The sequence below is a fragment of the Glandiceps talaboti genome, chromosome 5 (genome assembly GCF_964340395.1).
Source record: "Glandiceps talaboti chromosome 5, keGlaTala1.1, whole genome shotgun sequence".
In the NCBI taxonomy this organism is placed as follows: Eukaryota; Metazoa; Hemichordata; class Enteropneusta; family Spengelidae; genus Glandiceps; species Glandiceps talaboti.
The window spans coordinates 7,572,501-7,591,063 of NC_135553.1; the positions used below are offsets into that span (position 1 = coordinate 7,572,501).

General features: G+C 36.5%; 1 protein-coding gene across 1 annotated transcript; it reads left to right on the top strand.

Annotated features, from left to right (window-relative positions):
* Nucleotides 1-812: 812 nt before the first annotated feature.
* LOC144434954 (NXPE family member 1-like) lies at nt 813-15,553 on the top strand. Its single transcript, XM_078123485.1, has 6 exons — nt 813-861; nt 3,991-4,179; nt 4,946-5,183; nt 12,964-13,512; nt 14,345-14,394; nt 14,820-15,553. Exons 1-6 carry the CDS (start codon nt 813-815, stop codon nt 15,551-15,553), a joined length of 1,809 nt encoding a protein of 602 aa, XP_077979611.1.
* The last annotated feature ends 3,010 nt before the right edge of the window (nt 15,554-18,563 follow it).

Here is an 18,563-nt window from a genome sequence, read left to right on the forward strand (position 1 = left end):
CACTACAATGCGATTTCATTAAAAATGAAATACATAAATATAACAATCAAGATGCCCTTACTGGGTAGTCCTCAACTTCTGACATCAGTTCGAAGTTGAGAGACTCAAATTAGATTTTCACACTGAGCAAGATTTAAACTAGATGGAATTGAAAAATGACAAATATTACAAATGATATAACTGCGTGTAGCGTCTCTTGCTCAGATAGACACTAGAATATGTCATATTGTCTTGTTTCAAGTGATGCAATTATAATGCAAATAACTCTGGAGGTGACTAGAAGTTTGTCTGAATGAAATATAGTGTGTACCATTAAATGTTGCTATAGTGATATATGTTGGGAACGAGGGCTTTGTATTCACAGTTCTACATTCTATTACATACTGATTTGAAATTGATTTTGCTCTCAGAAACACATATCACCTTTGTCCAATTAAGGGGTGTGTTGTGTGTTTGTGTGTGTGTGGGGGGGGGGGGTCTGAGGTTTAACTAACATAAATTATGAAGGTCGAGGCCGTTGACCTGTGCCAGGGTTATTAATTGTGAGCGCCTTGAGCTCTCGGAAAACATGCGCAGTATAAATACTATTATGAGTACTAGTACTATATCGGCAATACATGTTTCTGTCGCCTAACACGTTACTTAGTCTGATTTACATTTCCATATGTGTATATAGCTTTGAATCTTTCATCCTTCATTTTGGTATCGATGTCATGGGTATAAATTTGATGCTAAAGTGGAAGCGCTTCTACATCTCAAGTCTGCTTGTGACATTTGGTTTAATAATCATATATTTATACATTCAAAGCAACATGTCGTACAGTCTGCCAGGAGCATACTGGAGGAAGGACGCATCCACGTGTAAGTTCAAATGTTTTGGATACACATTTTACATCATTGATTTACCTCAAGAACTGTTTCAACAAGTGAATACTCTGAGAATGGAATTTGAACCAGTTTGTAATATATCTAGTACATATTTTGATATCTATTTCTTATTCTCGCTGTTTGTTTTCACCTATCGACATTCCTGTCATGAATCTACAAGATTAGTATTTTAAAAGATAGCTTGTCTGAAAAACAATTGTCCCCAAGGCATCCTTTTGTTTCACGGACGCTCATTACTTTCAGTTTTGTAAATTTACACATAGTCATGTTTAGACAAAAGACATTCCAAGTTTTCCTGTAAAGTGGTTTTGTAAAATTTAATCAGTCAACTCCCCTCATACCTCCATGAACAGACGTAATACTCGCATCTAAACCTCTCTAATTAGATTAAATATACTGAGCAAAGCTATGGGGGGCCATTGATGTTAATATTAATATGATTCACATGACAAAATCTTTGACTAAGCTTTAAAACATGAAAAAAGGAATCTTGTATTTACACATTTTAAAGAAAAAATACTTACATGGAAATTACACATTTAACTACAAAATTACGATTTTCTTTTCATTGTTTATGTAAACTAATACACACATTTAACACAACCCACTTTCTACAGAAAAATGTTCAGATTGGGTAGGCGTGACAAAGCTATGTTGGACGCCCCACACTGTACAATAGTATGTACACGAATGCAACATTTTTGAGATCCTGCTTTTTAGCGCAGGCGCATTTCACTCACCAAGCTTGCACTAGACATTTACTTCACCTAATACTACCTTGATGGTTAATTTCGCACTCTGGGAGCGGTAATGATGAAGGTAGAGCCCTCATCTCCATCAGCGACGAGAGTCTGGATAAAACCACGACTAACAATTGATGTGAAATAGCCGTGTAAGTAAATAGACCATAGTATGCATGTTGTAGGAACAGAAGGATAACTTCCCAAGAAGTAAAAATTACCAGGAACTGTGTTCTCCACTCTCTCTTCCTGGATCACTCTTCTCCCCTCCCCCATTGAATTGCAACGCTAATGCTCTATCCTCGAACTCACAGAATCACTTTATCGTTTCTCAATTATTGATCCATTCATCTCGTAATCTTGTAAGAGATATCATTCCTCATCAATCAGTCCTGGAATGTTTTTTTCAACTCACAGCGGATTGCTCGGTGAGATTTCCGAACTGGACAGTAGCAACCCGGCCCCTGATAGCGCTGACAAGTTTTCCTGGATCTGGAAACACTTGGACACGATATCTCCTGGAGATTGCTTCGGGATTTTACACTGGATGTGTAGGCGGTGATAAAAATCTCTATAGAGGAGGTGTGTATAATATGTTCGTATATGTCAGAATAACGTAATGTAACTGTACTTTTTAAATGAATTACCAAAGAACAGCACATAAGTGTTTACTTCTGCATGTTTTGGTTTTCTTGGTAAACAAAGTTGACCTGATAAGTAGTCCATAGTCGACTACGGTCTAATGATCACATGTATTATCATATTGTAACAGAACTTTTTCTTTTTATTGTGTGTTCTGTGTTTATTTCGGTTGTTTGACGTTGATGTTATATTATGAGGGTGATAACGATGGGTAGACTTTTAACTACACCACTCACATACAACACAACATGCGGTGTTCATTTGATGTCTGTATGGTGGCATGTGTAGTTCATTTCTCTCGGACAAAATGTATTAAGAAACTGTACTCATTCAATCTTGCTATCTTAAAGTGTAGCATGTCCGGTTTCTTATTGGTTTCTGCCTGAAAAGCTGAATGGTGTTGTTAAATTCGCTGTATAATCTCTATACAAGTTATTATTAGCCTGTTTACAGCACTGACTACGACTTCCATGGCTATCGTCTCATCAGCTTGTTATACAATCCTAAATGAACCGGTTACTGCAGTTAGAAAACATTCCCATAAGCTGATTGGTCACATGCGAAGTGATAATGTTAATTCATACATCAGACCATTTATTCAAATGAAGTCACTGTGTATATGTATAAGAAATCCAACGAGTTGGCGTGCGGTATCGGGTGTAAATAAAACCTCACCCTTTGAGTATTAACGATGTAAATTATCACTAGGCGCAGCCGAGTCCTCGTTCCGATGCAAAGGGTGAGGTTTACACCCGATACCTTACGTCAACGAGTTGGATTTTCGACTTATACCACGAAAAAAAGGAGTGAAGAATATGATTGTGTTTTAAAGATTCTATGAAATTTCTGACAGTCGATATGGTACCGGTTTAATACTCGTCTACGTATGAATGAGTGTTGGTGAGAGGAATACAACGATGGACGTACAGCCTTAGGGAGCGATCAGTTTTACTGCCGGGGGGGGGGGGGGGCGGCATATCAGAGTGGGGGTCACCTTAATTTGGAACTCAAAGAAGGGGGTCATCATTTTTACGAAGTGAATAAACCTTGTTTTCAACTAAAAAAAATTATGAGCCACACTCCTATACTTAAATGTTCATACATTTAGTATCATAACTAGGCCAAAGCCCCTAAGCTCGCACAGCTAGGTAGATTCATTTGTGAGCAGCTGCCTCACGATGATATCATACATAGCACTCTCGGCGTGGAGATTGCACTTCATACATAGAACGAGCATGCATAGTCATTGTACCGCAATGCATCCTTGGGTAAAACCACCCAAAAAAGCGCAAGGTATATATGACATGCATGCATACTAGTCATTGAGTTGCTCTGCTGCTGCTTGCGGGTACTGTGAGAGCTATTAAACAAAAAAATGTATGTGCATAAAATAAACCATAAACAAATAGCTATAAATATACATTCAAATATAACAAAAACTCTGATTAAATACAGATGTTAGTGGTAATTCAAAATCTAACTCGGAATGTTGTTCCACATGCACACATTCAACAAGAGGGGGAGAGAGATCGAATAGAATCAAAACCACAGATAGCTTTTAGACTACTTGCTTATATTCGTGTTAAAGGTGATTTAGAAATAGGCTGATGACCAACTAGATATAAATTTCAGGATGAAAGTTAAACAGAATATACCAATTTAATGATTGATACGGTTGGTACATACAGCAATTACTCCCTATATTGTTTCACAATGATAGGTTTTCTTGCCCAACTTGAAGATTATAAGAAAGGTAATACTCTCATCGTCAAAACACATGGCTGCCATGACGAGTTTTCCTCAGCAATATTGCTTATTCGAAATCCGTATGATGGTCTAATAGCAGAATACAGTAGAAGACACACTAACCATACAGGATATTATCCGTTCCAGAATCTTACAGGGGAAGGTTAGTGCATTTGTCTTTCATTTGCACTTTCGCCACTGTAATAATGTAGAATGGCAACTGGAGAAACTTCAAATGAGAAGAATGCATACAAATAATTAATAGATGTACTATTTAATTATTCCATAGTTTCGAATCGAAGACAATGGGCCTTGTAATTTCGAGTCTTAGACTAAGACAAAAAATCACTGACAAATGCCTTTTGTCTTGAGTATCAAATGAGTGAAGGAACATTTGGGAATTGTACAACTCAACAAGCATAATCTTTGGGACCTGAGCACTTTGACTCACATTTTGAGCACTGCTGATGACATAGATGCTAGTTTTTGTGACAGTACGACAATGGTTATAAATACTATATTTTTGTTAGAGCGAATTTGACATAGTTATATATATATATATATATATATATATATATATATATATATATATATATATATATATATATATATATATATATATATATATATATATAAAATATATATATATGTATATATATATTATATATTATATATATATATATATATATATATTGTAATGAATTTTTATTTTTAACATGACATAAGCTGGAGAATAAATCTGACATATTTAAGAGATTACGTCTTGGGCTATACAATATTTGAGTACCATGGTCATATGATGAATACATAAAGTAAGGAAATATGATAAATGTGTGACTGTTAAAAAAAAATTGGCAAGTTCTACTTAGTGTTAATTATTCCAGTCTTTTTGATTGAAGATACATCGATGTCATTCTTTGTACTTGCAGAGTGGGAAAATTATGTCATCCAATCCATTCCGAGGTGGGAAAAAGGCGTCACCTGCTGGTTGACCAATGAGACGCCTGTTTTAGTGGTTCACTATGAGGATCTGAAGAACGATGTTATCTTCAATGTTGACCGCATGCTGTCTTTTCTTAACCTTATATTTACGGAAGAGAGACGCCGATGTGTTCTAGAGAACACCGAAGGAAATTTCCACCGAAAACCAACTCCTGACGAACAAACGTTTGACCCATACACAAATGTTTTACATAAGTTAATTGATATGAGTATCAGAAACGTCAACCTCATTCTAAAAAAACAGGGACGTAGACCTATACAACCTGCTTCTAAGATTTAGCGTTCAAATGGTTATATGCTGTGATAAAGCTTTTCAACTGTACAGCAAATTAAAACAAATTGGGTTAGATTTGAACAGGGTAAACAAAACCCAGCTAGCTTTTTGTTGGTTATACATTATTTTGCATTTGACTTAACAATCTGAATTATCAGTGTGGTTTGATGCAGACATCTTGGCGCATCGAGTCACACAGTACTAGCCAGTAATTAGAATAATTTGAAGGGACACTCAAACAACATTTTTGTTAGTAATTAAGCAGAAATGCACATGCTTAACAAAATACCCCACCCTCCCATGAAGTATGGCGTCAACATGCAAAAGATATAAACCAAAACTAGGTAGGGGTTGGAACTTGTCCTTGGAATAGGTCCGGGCTTCACATCACGATGTTATGCATTATATATATGTCAACAAACAAAAAGAAGCTTTTCGTTTAAACATGCATATAAACCAATATAGAGAGTTCTTAACTCTGACTACGGATGTCATGACATGAACAGAATGATTCGTCGGGTCTCCGGAGGCATTGGTGTCAACTACTTGGATATCTGGGATCTTGTATCGTCCCATATCTCAAAAAGAAAAAAACAGGTCCACATGCCTGGCCCTGTAATAATGCAAGAACTTCATCTCGTGTTAATATCGTACATTGGCTCAGAAATGGTGACGAAATTGTCATACTAAAACGCTATTATCTGAACGTATTCGTATTTTCGTCACCTATATGCGTGTCATATCTTGTTGGTAAGGTGCATGATTGCCTCTACGTAACGTTCATTCACTGTCAGTGAAAGGCAGCTACAGTTAATGCCACAACCCACTGTTTCTTTCCTTCTTTTTGGTAGTGAAAATCACATTTAAGATTCATCAAAATAAGCTCTCTTCATTATAAATTAATGGATTGTATGCTCTCCAGGGATTTGAAGAAGTATCCACTTTCGTGTCTTCATTTGCATATCATTTCCATGCAAATATGCAAATACAGTTTTCGGTATTGTACTGCAGTGCAAATACCAATACTATGCGTGCGCACTGGTGGAAGTAATTTCTGGTACATACATAATTCTTACCCTTGTACCAAAGAATGTAAAATATTTATTCTTTTTCAATGCTGTAACACGTGGATAATAAATAATAAATGAATGAATGAATGAATGATGAATAGGTAATGTTTATTTTCCTCCAAATTTCCGTGTTTTGAAAGATGTCTCAGCTCTGTGGTCATTCGCGATAATATCAAAGTCGGTCACTGTTACATTTTTGTTAGGTTTTGAATCGCCGAGTCTTGTCCAATCAGAAGTGATATTTCGCGTTAAACGTCACATACAAACCTCTGCCCACACTCAATATAGACTAGTTTTGCTATCTACACATGATCTACAGAATTAATGTTTAAACCCTATTGTTTTGAATATGTTAATTTGACATTAAGCATTTTCGCGCTTTTTTCCGTTTAATATACGTGATTGGTTAACACCAGCCGTCAGACTCTTCCAACTATAGATATATACCTATCGATTGTTTCGTCTGTTAACTTGCACTTTTTGTTGCCATTGTTGTGTCTAAGTGGAAAATTATAACAACAAAAAAGACTACACAAGGTTCACAGTCATAGTGGACACAGCACAGTACAATCAACTTGTCATGCTCCTACGTTACACAACATGTACACTGTAAGACAAATCCGGTCATAGTTTTCAGGAGCAGGTACAGAGTTTTTTCAATAAATATATTTTAAAAATCCCCTGCGGGAATAATAGTCAGAGACGATACTCAATACACCATACCATGGTACATGTACACGGATTAAGTGAGCGACGACGGCACTGTTTAGGAAAAAGAAGAAAACACCCCGAGAAAATAAGTCAATCAGAAAATAAAGCAAAAGTGGACGTAGAGGTGACCGGGTTTCAAGTACTAAACGGAAGAGCAGCAGAGCAATCTAAGCAAATACTTCAGGGGAACGAGAGATGTCTCCGGTGAGGAAAATTGAATTGTCCATCACGCACACTATACCTGTCAAACGCACATCCAGTAACATAATATCAATTTGCCACCTAACCATGTATTTAATAATTTCTGTCATTCATAATCAATTTTCGTCTGACGTATTTTACATGTCAGAAAAATTGATAACTTTGTTATGATGAATGTTTGTTCTGCCAGCATACATTGATATATATTCGCGAAACTCTGACAAAAAAATGCATGTAATAGTGATATACATATAATATACACACACACACACACACACACACACACACACACACACACACACATATATATATATATATATTATTATTAAACTTTATTTCGGGAAAGAAAAGAACGCAAACACGCTCAAAAACATCCCATAGATAAAAACTATACATAAAAAACGGCAATTTAAAACAAGTAAGACTTTAAAAAGACAATCTGACAAATACACACATGAACAAATAAAAGCATCTAAAAATACAACAAATCTCTATACAGTTTATGAATCCCCGAATAGAGGATTGTATCGGAATTTAGCACTGCTGCAATTAAACTATTTTGACTGTTTTCGATACGTTTAAAAAAGTTGTACATCAATTTACGTCTTAGAGCCGCAAAAGTGGGGACTGTGTGCTGCACAAACATACAACTGGCACTGCAGTCACGTGAGTAGCCCATCAGAATGCGAAACGCATTGTTGTATCCAACTCTAAGGTTGTTAATGCATTTCTTGTTGTACAATGACCACAGCTGTGAGCAGTACATATTCGAGCAAAAAGTTCTAAATAATGTAGCCTTAACCTCAATTGTACAGTGTGGAAATTTACGGAGTAACATGTTGGCTTGGCTGTAAAAACATTTCATTTGGCGCTTGATTGCACTATCATCATGCATAGAGTCTGTCAAAGTATAACCCAAGTAAGAATGTTCATGAACAATACTAAGTGGTTTATCTCCAACACGGACTGAAGGTAAACATTCAACTCTAATTAAACATTTACGAGGCATAAAATAAATACATTTCGACTTCTTTGGGTGGAAAATAATGTCGTGGTCAACACCATACATTTCACAGATAGATACAAGAGAGCGTAGACCTGCAATTGATGGACATATAAGAGCTAAGTCATCAGCATACATAAGATGGTTTATCATTCGGCCACCAATATTGCAGCCCTTATAACATGACTTCAGCTGACTACTAAGATCATCCATATAAACGTTAAACAGATAAGGGGAAAGAATGCTACCTTGCCGAACGCCATTCCCAACAGAAAACAGTGTTATATATATATATATATATCACTATTACATGTGTGTGTGTGTTTCAGTTTTAAGTTTTTAATTAATGTTAGGTTCCTGGTTGTGATTACTCAAATGCTAGGCGATCTTTTGATCTCTGTCAGTCATACCTATGATTATACTGGAATTACTGTAACACCATCCAGGCTTCCTTTATAATGCACAGAAAGACAAGCTTTGTTGGTGTCAGATGGAGATATTATCTTTAAAAGAATGTTTTAAAAGAAGATCAGCCTGTAGCATATGTGTTCAGGTATATCTTATTAGCGCGTAATTTGCCTATCACACAGGTATTGTTGATACATTACCAGAGCAGAAGTCAGCAAAACAATATTTATCGTTGCCGTGCGATCTAACCACTATGAGGCCATTTTTACAGAGCAGGGTACTTTCACAAGGACAATATACCAGTATTCTTGTCATTATAATTATGGTGTCTGTCTCATACGCTATATTGAAATACACGGTAAGTACGCAAACATTTATTTCGTCATGGCATCCTTTATAGAAAACATGTCATTATAGAACGTGACACGGGTAGAAAAAAATCTTTCTAACATTGCGCTTCGTCCTATTTATCGCTTGGCTCAACATAATCATAAAATTACAACCATTGCTACGTTTAAAGTTTGGCTCAACATAATCATACTAGCATTGCTGTATTTAGCGCCACCAATTACTAGCGATAACGCTTCCCCTGAACTCTTCAGCGGGACGGTTGACATTTTTGTAAAAAAAAACCAAGGCATCCCGTTTTTTAAGTCGGGTACTATATTTCCCTACAATCTAAGTACAGTTTTGCTTCATGATTGCATCATACTATTGACCAACCAACATCAGTCTGGCCGACAACGAACTATCAGAATATGCTGAAGATTTTTAAACCGATATCATACAGGCATGGAATCTTGTCTTTAATTATGGCAATCTTGCACTTCTACCGAATGGTCAAGTTGAAGTGAAGAACGCTCCTAAGACAAATGCACTTGTACTATTATAATGCCTCCTTTACATTACATTTTTGCACTCAAGTCATTTTCATGGAAAACAAACACGCACACATACACATACACATACACATACAATACACACACACAAACAAACACAAACACAAACACAAACACAAACACAAACACAAACACAAACACAAACACAAACACAAACAAACACAAACACAAACACACACACATTCAGAAATGGAACTACACATATTTATATTTTTAAAGTTTTCACATTTTTTTCAAGTAGAATAATATAAATCTATTTATTAATCAAATATCCAACACAACTAAACATCTCTCATCCATAACTCAACTTTAGAACTAATTCTTACAATGTTAATATCATTCCTTCCAGACAATGACAAGGAGTGTAGTGTCTCACACACAAGGTATTAAAGCACTTGTACAAACGTTTACAGACGTGTCTTCGCAAACGAAACAAGACGTACAGGATTTTAAGGACAAAGACACCCGTGCTGACATTTTTCCGTACATAAATTATAGCCACTTTGGGATGGACTGGATTAGCATCATTAAGGAATATGAGTGGTCTTACAGTAATTTGAATCGAGGTGACGCTGTTCAAAAGAAATTAAGTCCCTTTGAAGCAGAAATCAATTCCTTTGGATTAACTTCAATCTCCAAATCAAAGTAAGACAATTGTGAACTGTTATCTTTTTAGTTCCTTTGATGTCACGATTATATTGGTACACCTGAAATCAGCCTTCTGTCTGTCTGTCTGTCTGTCTGTCTGTCTGTCTGTCTGGTCTGTCAGTTTGTCTGTCTGTCTGTATGTCTGTATGTATGTATGTATGTATGTATGTATGTATGTATGTATGTATGTATGTATGTATGTATGTATGTATGTATGTCTGTCTGTCTGTCTGTCTGTCTGTCTGTCTGTCTGTCTGTCTGCCTGCCTGCCTGCCTGCCTGCCTGCCTGCGTGCGTGCGTGCGTGCGTGCGTGCGTGCGTGCCTGCCTGCGTGCGTGCGTGCGTGCGTGCGTGTGTGTGTGTGTGTGTGTATGTATGCATGCATGCATGCATGCATGCATGCATGCATGCATGCATGCATGCATGTATGTATGTATGTATGTATGTATGTATGTACATTGTATGTATGTATGTATGTATGTGTGTATGTATGTATTTATTTATTTATTTATTCAGGTAAACCAACGGGCATAAAGCCCATTCACAGGCATCTTTAGAAACAAATAAGGAAAAACAAGCACTAAAAAGATAAAACAAGGGGTAGCAATAACAGAAAGAAGTGACATGACATAAAAGGTAAACACAGAAATAAAAACAACAAAACAGGAAACAATATTAAAAACACGCAGCCTGAAGCACACGCCGAAAGGCGGAAACAGGACTAAATAAATCTATGTTTGAATTTGCTTTAAAAAACGTCATTACAAGTGGTTAAACAAAGTGGTTAAATGTATGTATGTATGTATGTATGTATGTATGTATGTATGTATGTATGTATGTATGTATGTATGTATGCATGCCTGTCTGTCTCCGTTCATTTTTCTGTCTGTTAGACTATCTCTCTGACTGTGTATATGTTCGACTGTCGACTGTCGTTCGTGCTACATTTCACCTAAAACAAAGTGGTCGCCTCGCTCCGTAGCACTGAATACTAATGCTAATAGGAACTGCAATTGCCGATGGCACGAACTGTGAGTGTGCCTTTTTCGCTACGTTTCATCTAAAACAAAGTCGTCGCCTCGCTCCGTAGCAAGGAATATTAATGCTAATAGGAACTGTGATTGCCTCCGACACTCGCTGATCAGTACACGGTTATAGTATTGCTCTATGTATATGTGTGTAGGTATCTGTCTGTCCGAGTGTCTGTCTGACTGTCTGCCGGCTTTATGTATGTATGTATGTATGTATGTATGTATGTATGTATGTATGTATGTATGGATGGATGGATGTATGCATGCATGCATGCATGCATGCATGCATGCATGTTATGTATGTATGTATGTATGTATGTATGTATGTATGTATGTACATGTATGTATGTATGTATGTGTGTGTATATGTGTATGTATGTATGTATGTATGTATGTATGTATGTATGTATGTATGTATGTATGTATGTATGTATGTATGTATGTGTGTGTGTGTGTGTGTGTGTGTGTGTGTGTGTGTGTGTGTTAATGGTACCAATAACCAACGATTGTTTGGCGCCCTCCCTGTTAAGTCACATTGGACCCCTCAATCTGGTCGCAATAGTACTCTTGACCATTACATCAATGTTTGCAGACGTGAGGTTTATACTATTAAATTTAATAACAAGTTCCTTTTCAGTAACATGCATGCATGTATGTATGTATGTTAGAAGCCATCTATGTATGTATGTAGGTTAGAAGCCATCTTGAGTATTGCAGTGTAATTTGGTCAAGTAACTCAAATTGATAAAATCGAACATGTACAGTAGAAATTTATTAAATTTGTATGTTTTAAATCAAATGTGCAATATACTTCAACAGATTACGATTCGCTATGTGCTAGGTTTAAGCTTCCCACACTGTTGAGGAGGCGAAAGTTTTTAGTTGCTATTTTTGTTTACAAACTGGTCAATTCATACTATAATTGTCCATTCATTTTGTACAAGGTTTGTTTTAATGTACAGAGCAGACAGATACGTAATAACCATATCTTTCGCATCAGTACCTCCAGAGTAAATCTGAGAAAATATTCCCTAATATTGAGATATTTAACCACTTGTAATGACGTTTTTAAAGCAAATCCAAACATAGATTAATTTAGTCCTGTTTCCGCCTTTCGGCGTGTGCTTCAGGCTGCGTGTTTTTAATAATTTTACCAGTTTTGTTGTTTTTATTTCTGTGTTTGCCTTTATGTCATGTCACTTCTTTCTGTTATTGCTACCCCTTATTTTTATCTTTTTAGTGCTTGTTTTTCCTTATTTGTTTCTGACGGTGCCTGTAAATGGGCTTTATGCCCGTTGGTTTACCTGAATAAATAAATAAAAAGTATGTATGTATATGTATGTATGTATGTATGTATGTATGTATGTATGTATGACATGTATGTATGTGTGTATGTATGTATGTATGTATGTATGTATGTATGTATGTATGTATGTATGTAGACGCTACCCGTCCACCCATCTTTACCCCTTTTCTACTTTAAATTCCTTATCTTTCTTTCTTTCTTTCTTTCTTTCTTCTTCTTTCTTTCTTTCTTTCTTTCTTTCTTTCTTTCTTTCTTTCTTTCTTTCTTTCTTTCTTTCTTTCTTTCTTTCTTTCTTTCACACCTATATCATTTCATGCCTCCACTCTCCAACTACTCTTTTCGCTCTTTCTATCTTTTACTAGATCCTCTCCTGAAATGTGACTTTTGTATTTCAGGTTATTACTAGTACGAGATAAGGCCTTCGGAAAGGGTGATTACATTCAAGTCATTATGGAAGCCTATGATAAGTATGGTAATAGACGATTCTGTGGAGGAGACTTTCTACAAGGCGTGATGACAAATGAAAAACTTGGTACAAGAACTGGCGGAAGGGTATTCGATTATGGGAATGGCACCTATAGCATATATTTCTATGCTGCATGGAAAGGGGATGCAACCATAACTATTCAATTAGTGTGCTATCGAGAGGCTATCTTGTATCAAAACTTTCTATTAGGCTTTGACAACAAGCGTATTTTATACTATGCAGTCTTCACAGATGGTATACTAGAAGAAACGACAAATTGTACTTTAGCTAATGGACTCGGAATATGGCAGGATAAATGTGGTTATGCCAGTCCTTCGTCTTTAGGGAAAACAGTCTTAATTTGTGAAAAACCGGAGAAACTGTCTTGTGAGGACTTAAAGAGGGTATCTCATCAGGTCCATGACTTGATAGTTAATACAGCAAAGGATATGGAGGGAATGTCGTATCTTTTCCATGGGTAAGTTCAGACATAGTGACTAGAACCTTTGCAACAACGTTAACAACACTTTCTTGTCTAAGAATTTGATCCGGACGCTTGGTGGGCAATAGGTAAAGCTACAGTGTATTAGTCATTACATCCAAATCCAACGGGTAAAAAGGGAAAAACCTATCAAGGGATAAGTGGTTCTCCCTACATTAAAACACGTCAGAAGTATTTAAAGAACATTCAATACATACAACAGCAACACCTGCATCAGGCCAACATGCACTCCGAGGTAGTTATTGGTATTCCCAACAGAGAAGACTGACAAGAGGAGTCATAGATCAAATTCCCTGCCATGGTCAGACCAAAACCTTCTAAAGAATCTTATACTGTGGACACTGAAAGATCACTTAAAACATGTTCTTAGAACATATACGTCCAAGTAACAGCACATCGGACGTTTCTCAGCATGTACATGTACATATACATTCTGTTAACATTGACAAAATGAACATCCTTGATACAGCAAAAATGAGGAATGAAGGATGCCATTTACATCAGGGCAAACCAACCACCTGTAAGCAGAGACGGGGGGGGGGGGGGTACAAACTTCCAGGTACATACAACACTGACGTGTTTTGAATAATGGATCAATCTGTTGTGAGAGACTGAAGTATGCGGTCGAAAATTTCAGGTGACAATTTTAAAGTTTATGTTTGAGGCCTTTCATGTTATCTAACTTTATTTGTTGAATGTGTCAATTGCACACACAAAGAGGAAATACAGTAATATGACCGTCACACTATACTAAGTCTTGATTAGCAATATTATAATGTGTATCATTTCACGGAATTTCTTTACACAGACAAAAACTACAGTCAGCTATTGATAATCCAATTACAATCAAAATTAAAGGTAAGCATATCAATTGTTCTAAAGTATTTACTCAAGTATTAGAAAATGGCGGATAAGAATGTTAAAAGTGGAGGATGAGTATTTTTTTAAATCAATCATTATATTCAAAAGCACATATCCATGCAAGACTAATTCAAGTAATGTTTGCAATGGTCTGTTGTGGTTATTGTTTTAAACAACCACTGTAATGCACTACAGTGTATTTTGAAAAATATAGCATATACCATTCATGTCAGGCGATTACACCATTGATATTGAACTGGAGAAGTGTGCATCAGAATAAAAATCGAAAAACACTTTTTGATAAAAAGAAAAAAAAAAGAAAGAAACAAAAAGAAAAAAGAAAGCAACAAATTAAAAATATTTCACTTGACGAGACACTTTGACTTTAATGTTGATCACATTCCTTTATTATTTCATCACAGATTCTAATGTGACAACAAAACTTCCGTCATGTGGACCTGACCTACCGGTTTCACTGTCCAGTGGTTATTGGAAAGACAACCTGACCTTTGTACCTTTAATGTGTCGCAGTCAACAATGGCAGAAAGAAGACGTGGAAGAGTGTCTTTTGGGAAAAGAAGTCCACATGTATGGAGATTCAACCATTGGCCAAGTTCATAAACAGTTGAGTTCTCTTGAAGCCATACCGTCCAACTTATTACACCTTCGAACCCTTTTCATTAAGGCTAATTCTGGTATTCAGGGTGTTTACGGAGGCTTATTCGAAAACGATTTCATAGATAGAATAACAAGTTGCACTGGTGTGACCCCCGTGCTTGTTATAAATTTTTGTTTCCATTTTGGTTCGTGGACAACAAGAATTTATTTGGATAGAATCTTTGGAGCAAAATATGCCATTCTCAGACTATTCAAAAGATGCCCAGAATCGATTGTCATCATTAAATTAGGAAATCCACGAGATAACGCTGACAGTGTACAGTCAGTCCATAGCTCTAACTATAGATTTTATGACATGGATAGAATGATCCGTCGGGTCTTTGGTGGCATTGGTGTAAGATTCTTGGATATCTGGGATCTTGTAGCGTCCCATATCTCCGAAAACGATATTCACATGCCTGGCCCTGTAATAATGCAAGAACTTCATCTCATGTTATCGTACATATGTCCAGAAATGGTAAAGAAATTATCAAAATAATCAAGACAAATGTGTCTAGAACTACCCAAACATAAACATATCCCGATCATAACTTGTTTGGTACGTTGCATGAATACCGCTATGTAACTATGCCGTTATGTTAGAGAAGGACAGCTAAAGTTAGTGTCACCATCCACTGTTTTGGGGGACTCAAACTCTCTATAATAATTTCGAATTCATTGGAAATAATTTCAAATCCTTCTTTGAGGGTGAACACTCTATACTTTGTTTGCAGCTTTCCTTGTTCAAATTGCGAAAAATTGTGACTTTATCGTTATGTCATGAATTTGTAATTACTGTGTTTGGGATCAGACATGACGTTGGTTATACATGTCGCCAAACATTATAGTTAAAGAAATGAATATCTTGTATTGCAGCAATAGCTCACATGGGTGTCAAGACGAATAGATACACTGATATCGTATGTCTAGAGATGTCATTCAAGTTAAAGTTTAGTGTCCTTTGTTTCATTTCCATAACGCTCCTAATTATGCATGGCCTGTTGTTGTCTTAGGAAGTTCATCTGCTATGCATGACTTATTGTGATTTATTCGTTATGGCGTAACCAAAGCGTCGCAGATTCAAGACTTGGGTTTTGACCACAGAGCTGGGAGCAACTCTCTCTCCTAGCTCTGGGCTTTAATAAAGTCTATCTATGTTCCAATCATACTCCATATATCGTTCATATGCAGTTTATTCTTTTACTAAAATTTTTGCTGACCTAAAGTTTTGATAGTTCTGTGACGTCACGATGTGTTGATGTTTGAGATCGACCTGCAATCCAACCTATAAGAATGGCATATGTGTTGCCAGTTTTTCAACCCAACTATTAACCTAAACTTAATATTTTGGAATATGTATGATCATTACCTTTCACTAACCAGGAGTTTATTAACAGTATTGTGATTTTGTCTTGGGTTTAACTTTTGAGTTCTTCAGTTGCATGTTTTACTTACACGGTGCAAGCAATGTGTTCCTTTCTTAACTGAAAATAACACAATAAACAATCAAGGCTTAACTGAAAATAACACAATAAACAATCAATGTTATAACTGCGCTAGAAAGCTTGGAATGGATAAGTAGTGTTTTAATCGACCCATTTTCACAAGTTTGGTTGGAGTATATGCACGCACACACGTACGTACGTATATACTTTGTATGTATTTATGTATGTATGTATGTATGTATGTATGTATGTATGTATGTATGTATGTATGTATGTATGTATGTATGTATGTATGTGTGTGTATGTGTGTGTGCGTGTGTGCGTGCGTATGTTTGTGTGTGTATGTATGTATGTATTTATGTATGTATGTATGTATGTCTGTCTGTCTGTCTGTCTGTCTGTCTGTCTGTCTGTATGTATGTATGTATGTACGTACGTACGTACGTACGTATGTATGTATGTATGTATGTATGTATGTATGTATGTATGTACGTACGTACGTACGTACGTATGTATGTATGTATGTATGTATGTATGTATGTATGTATGTATGTACGTATGTATGTATGTATACAGGGTTCGTACACTTAAAGCAAAACAAAATTCCAGGACTTTCCAGGGATTTTTCGTCAGTTTTCCAGGGGTATTCATATTGACTTTGGCCATTTTCCAGGGGTGTTGACACTAAAGTATATTTTTTGAATGACATCTAATTGTCTGATGTGGACGAGAAAAATCAACAACAGTTCCCATATGTCACAAAACATTTTAAAGACAATCGACACTATGCAAGATATTGGTTTCAAAACCACGTTTACACGCTAAGATTAACGGAGAAACCTCTGTCATACCCCCTAAATAGCCGTTTCGTCAAGCTGGTGCATTGATCGTGTAAGATTGAGTCGCAGCATTCGTCAGTCTAATTCAGACATATCCAGAAAAATAAATCAAAAACTAAAGTTTGCCCTCGTTATTGTATGGTTTGATGTTACTAGATTTATAAGTCACCTAAAATAATTTTTTTCTTCAAAATTTTGAATAAAAACGTCATTTACGTAACGAAATTTCGAGCTATGAATAACTAAATACATTCATCGCTTGCGTCTCGATGTTTATGTACCGATGCCGCGAGTTGCGGAACATCGCGATTTCAACTCAAATTTGACCATTGACGAATGTTACTGTACCGACAACATAAAACAGTAGTTTATTCTTTTAGAACATGTAACACAAATACCCATTTATCGACAAAATAAAAGTCACAACCGTACTTCCACAACCCGGAAATTCAACTGCACTTCCCTAGGCCCTAGCCATAGCTTGTAGTATCAGTCGACTCGTGCGCCGAACTTGTAACAATTTCTAATCGAGGTTGATGATGCTTTGATACTCGCTACAGTGTTACGATAATCTTGTTAACAGACCTACTGTACATGTTACCCCGGCCGGGACTGTTACAATATCATGTCCCTGAAATGACGACTGGGAGATGTACGGAGTAGCAATATATGCAAGATCGAAAGAAACACTGCGGCGCCCATTCAACTAATACGCACGGTCTGTGGGGCAAAGTGTCTCGTGGAACGATCGCTTGACTGTCTGGGTTCAATCGGCGTGAATTTTAATTCATCACCCAGCGTGGCGAATGACTTTGAAAATATTTTCGCGATTTCACATTTACGAGATTCAGAATCATATGAATGGGTGGCTCGAGCACGGACATGACGATCGTCAATATTAATCGATCGATTGAACATGATCATTTTCCAGGGTTTTCCAGGGGTAGGGCGCATTTTCCAGGGTTTTCCAGGGTTTTCCAGGGAGGGTTTGAAATTCCAGGGTTTTCCAGGGTTTTCCAGGACCGTGCGAACCCTGGATATATGTATGTATGTATGTATATCCATTCATTCATCTAGTATCTGTATATGGACCTATGTATTTCTATCAGTATTTGTATCTATATATCTGTATATCTATATATGTGCTCATCTATATAAGCGTAAATAAACCAACTTAAGTTCAATAGCTTGTATTAATACTTAACAGCAATAGTCTTATATATAT

Bases quoted from the DNA above. Each gene is read 5' to 3' on its own strand.
- LOC144434954 (XM_078123485.1), top strand. From the start codon at position 813: ATGTCGTACAGTCTGCCAGGAGCATACTGGAGGAAGGACGCATCCACG. The intron at 4,180-4,945 runs GTTAGTGCATTT...TTGTACTTGCAG, and splicing joins CCAGAATCTTACAGGGGAAG to AGTGGGAAAATTATGTCATC. The intron at 13,513-14,344 runs GTAAGTTCAGAC...TTCTTTACACAG, and splicing joins ATGTCGTATCTTTTCCATGG to ACAAAAACTACAGTCAGCTA.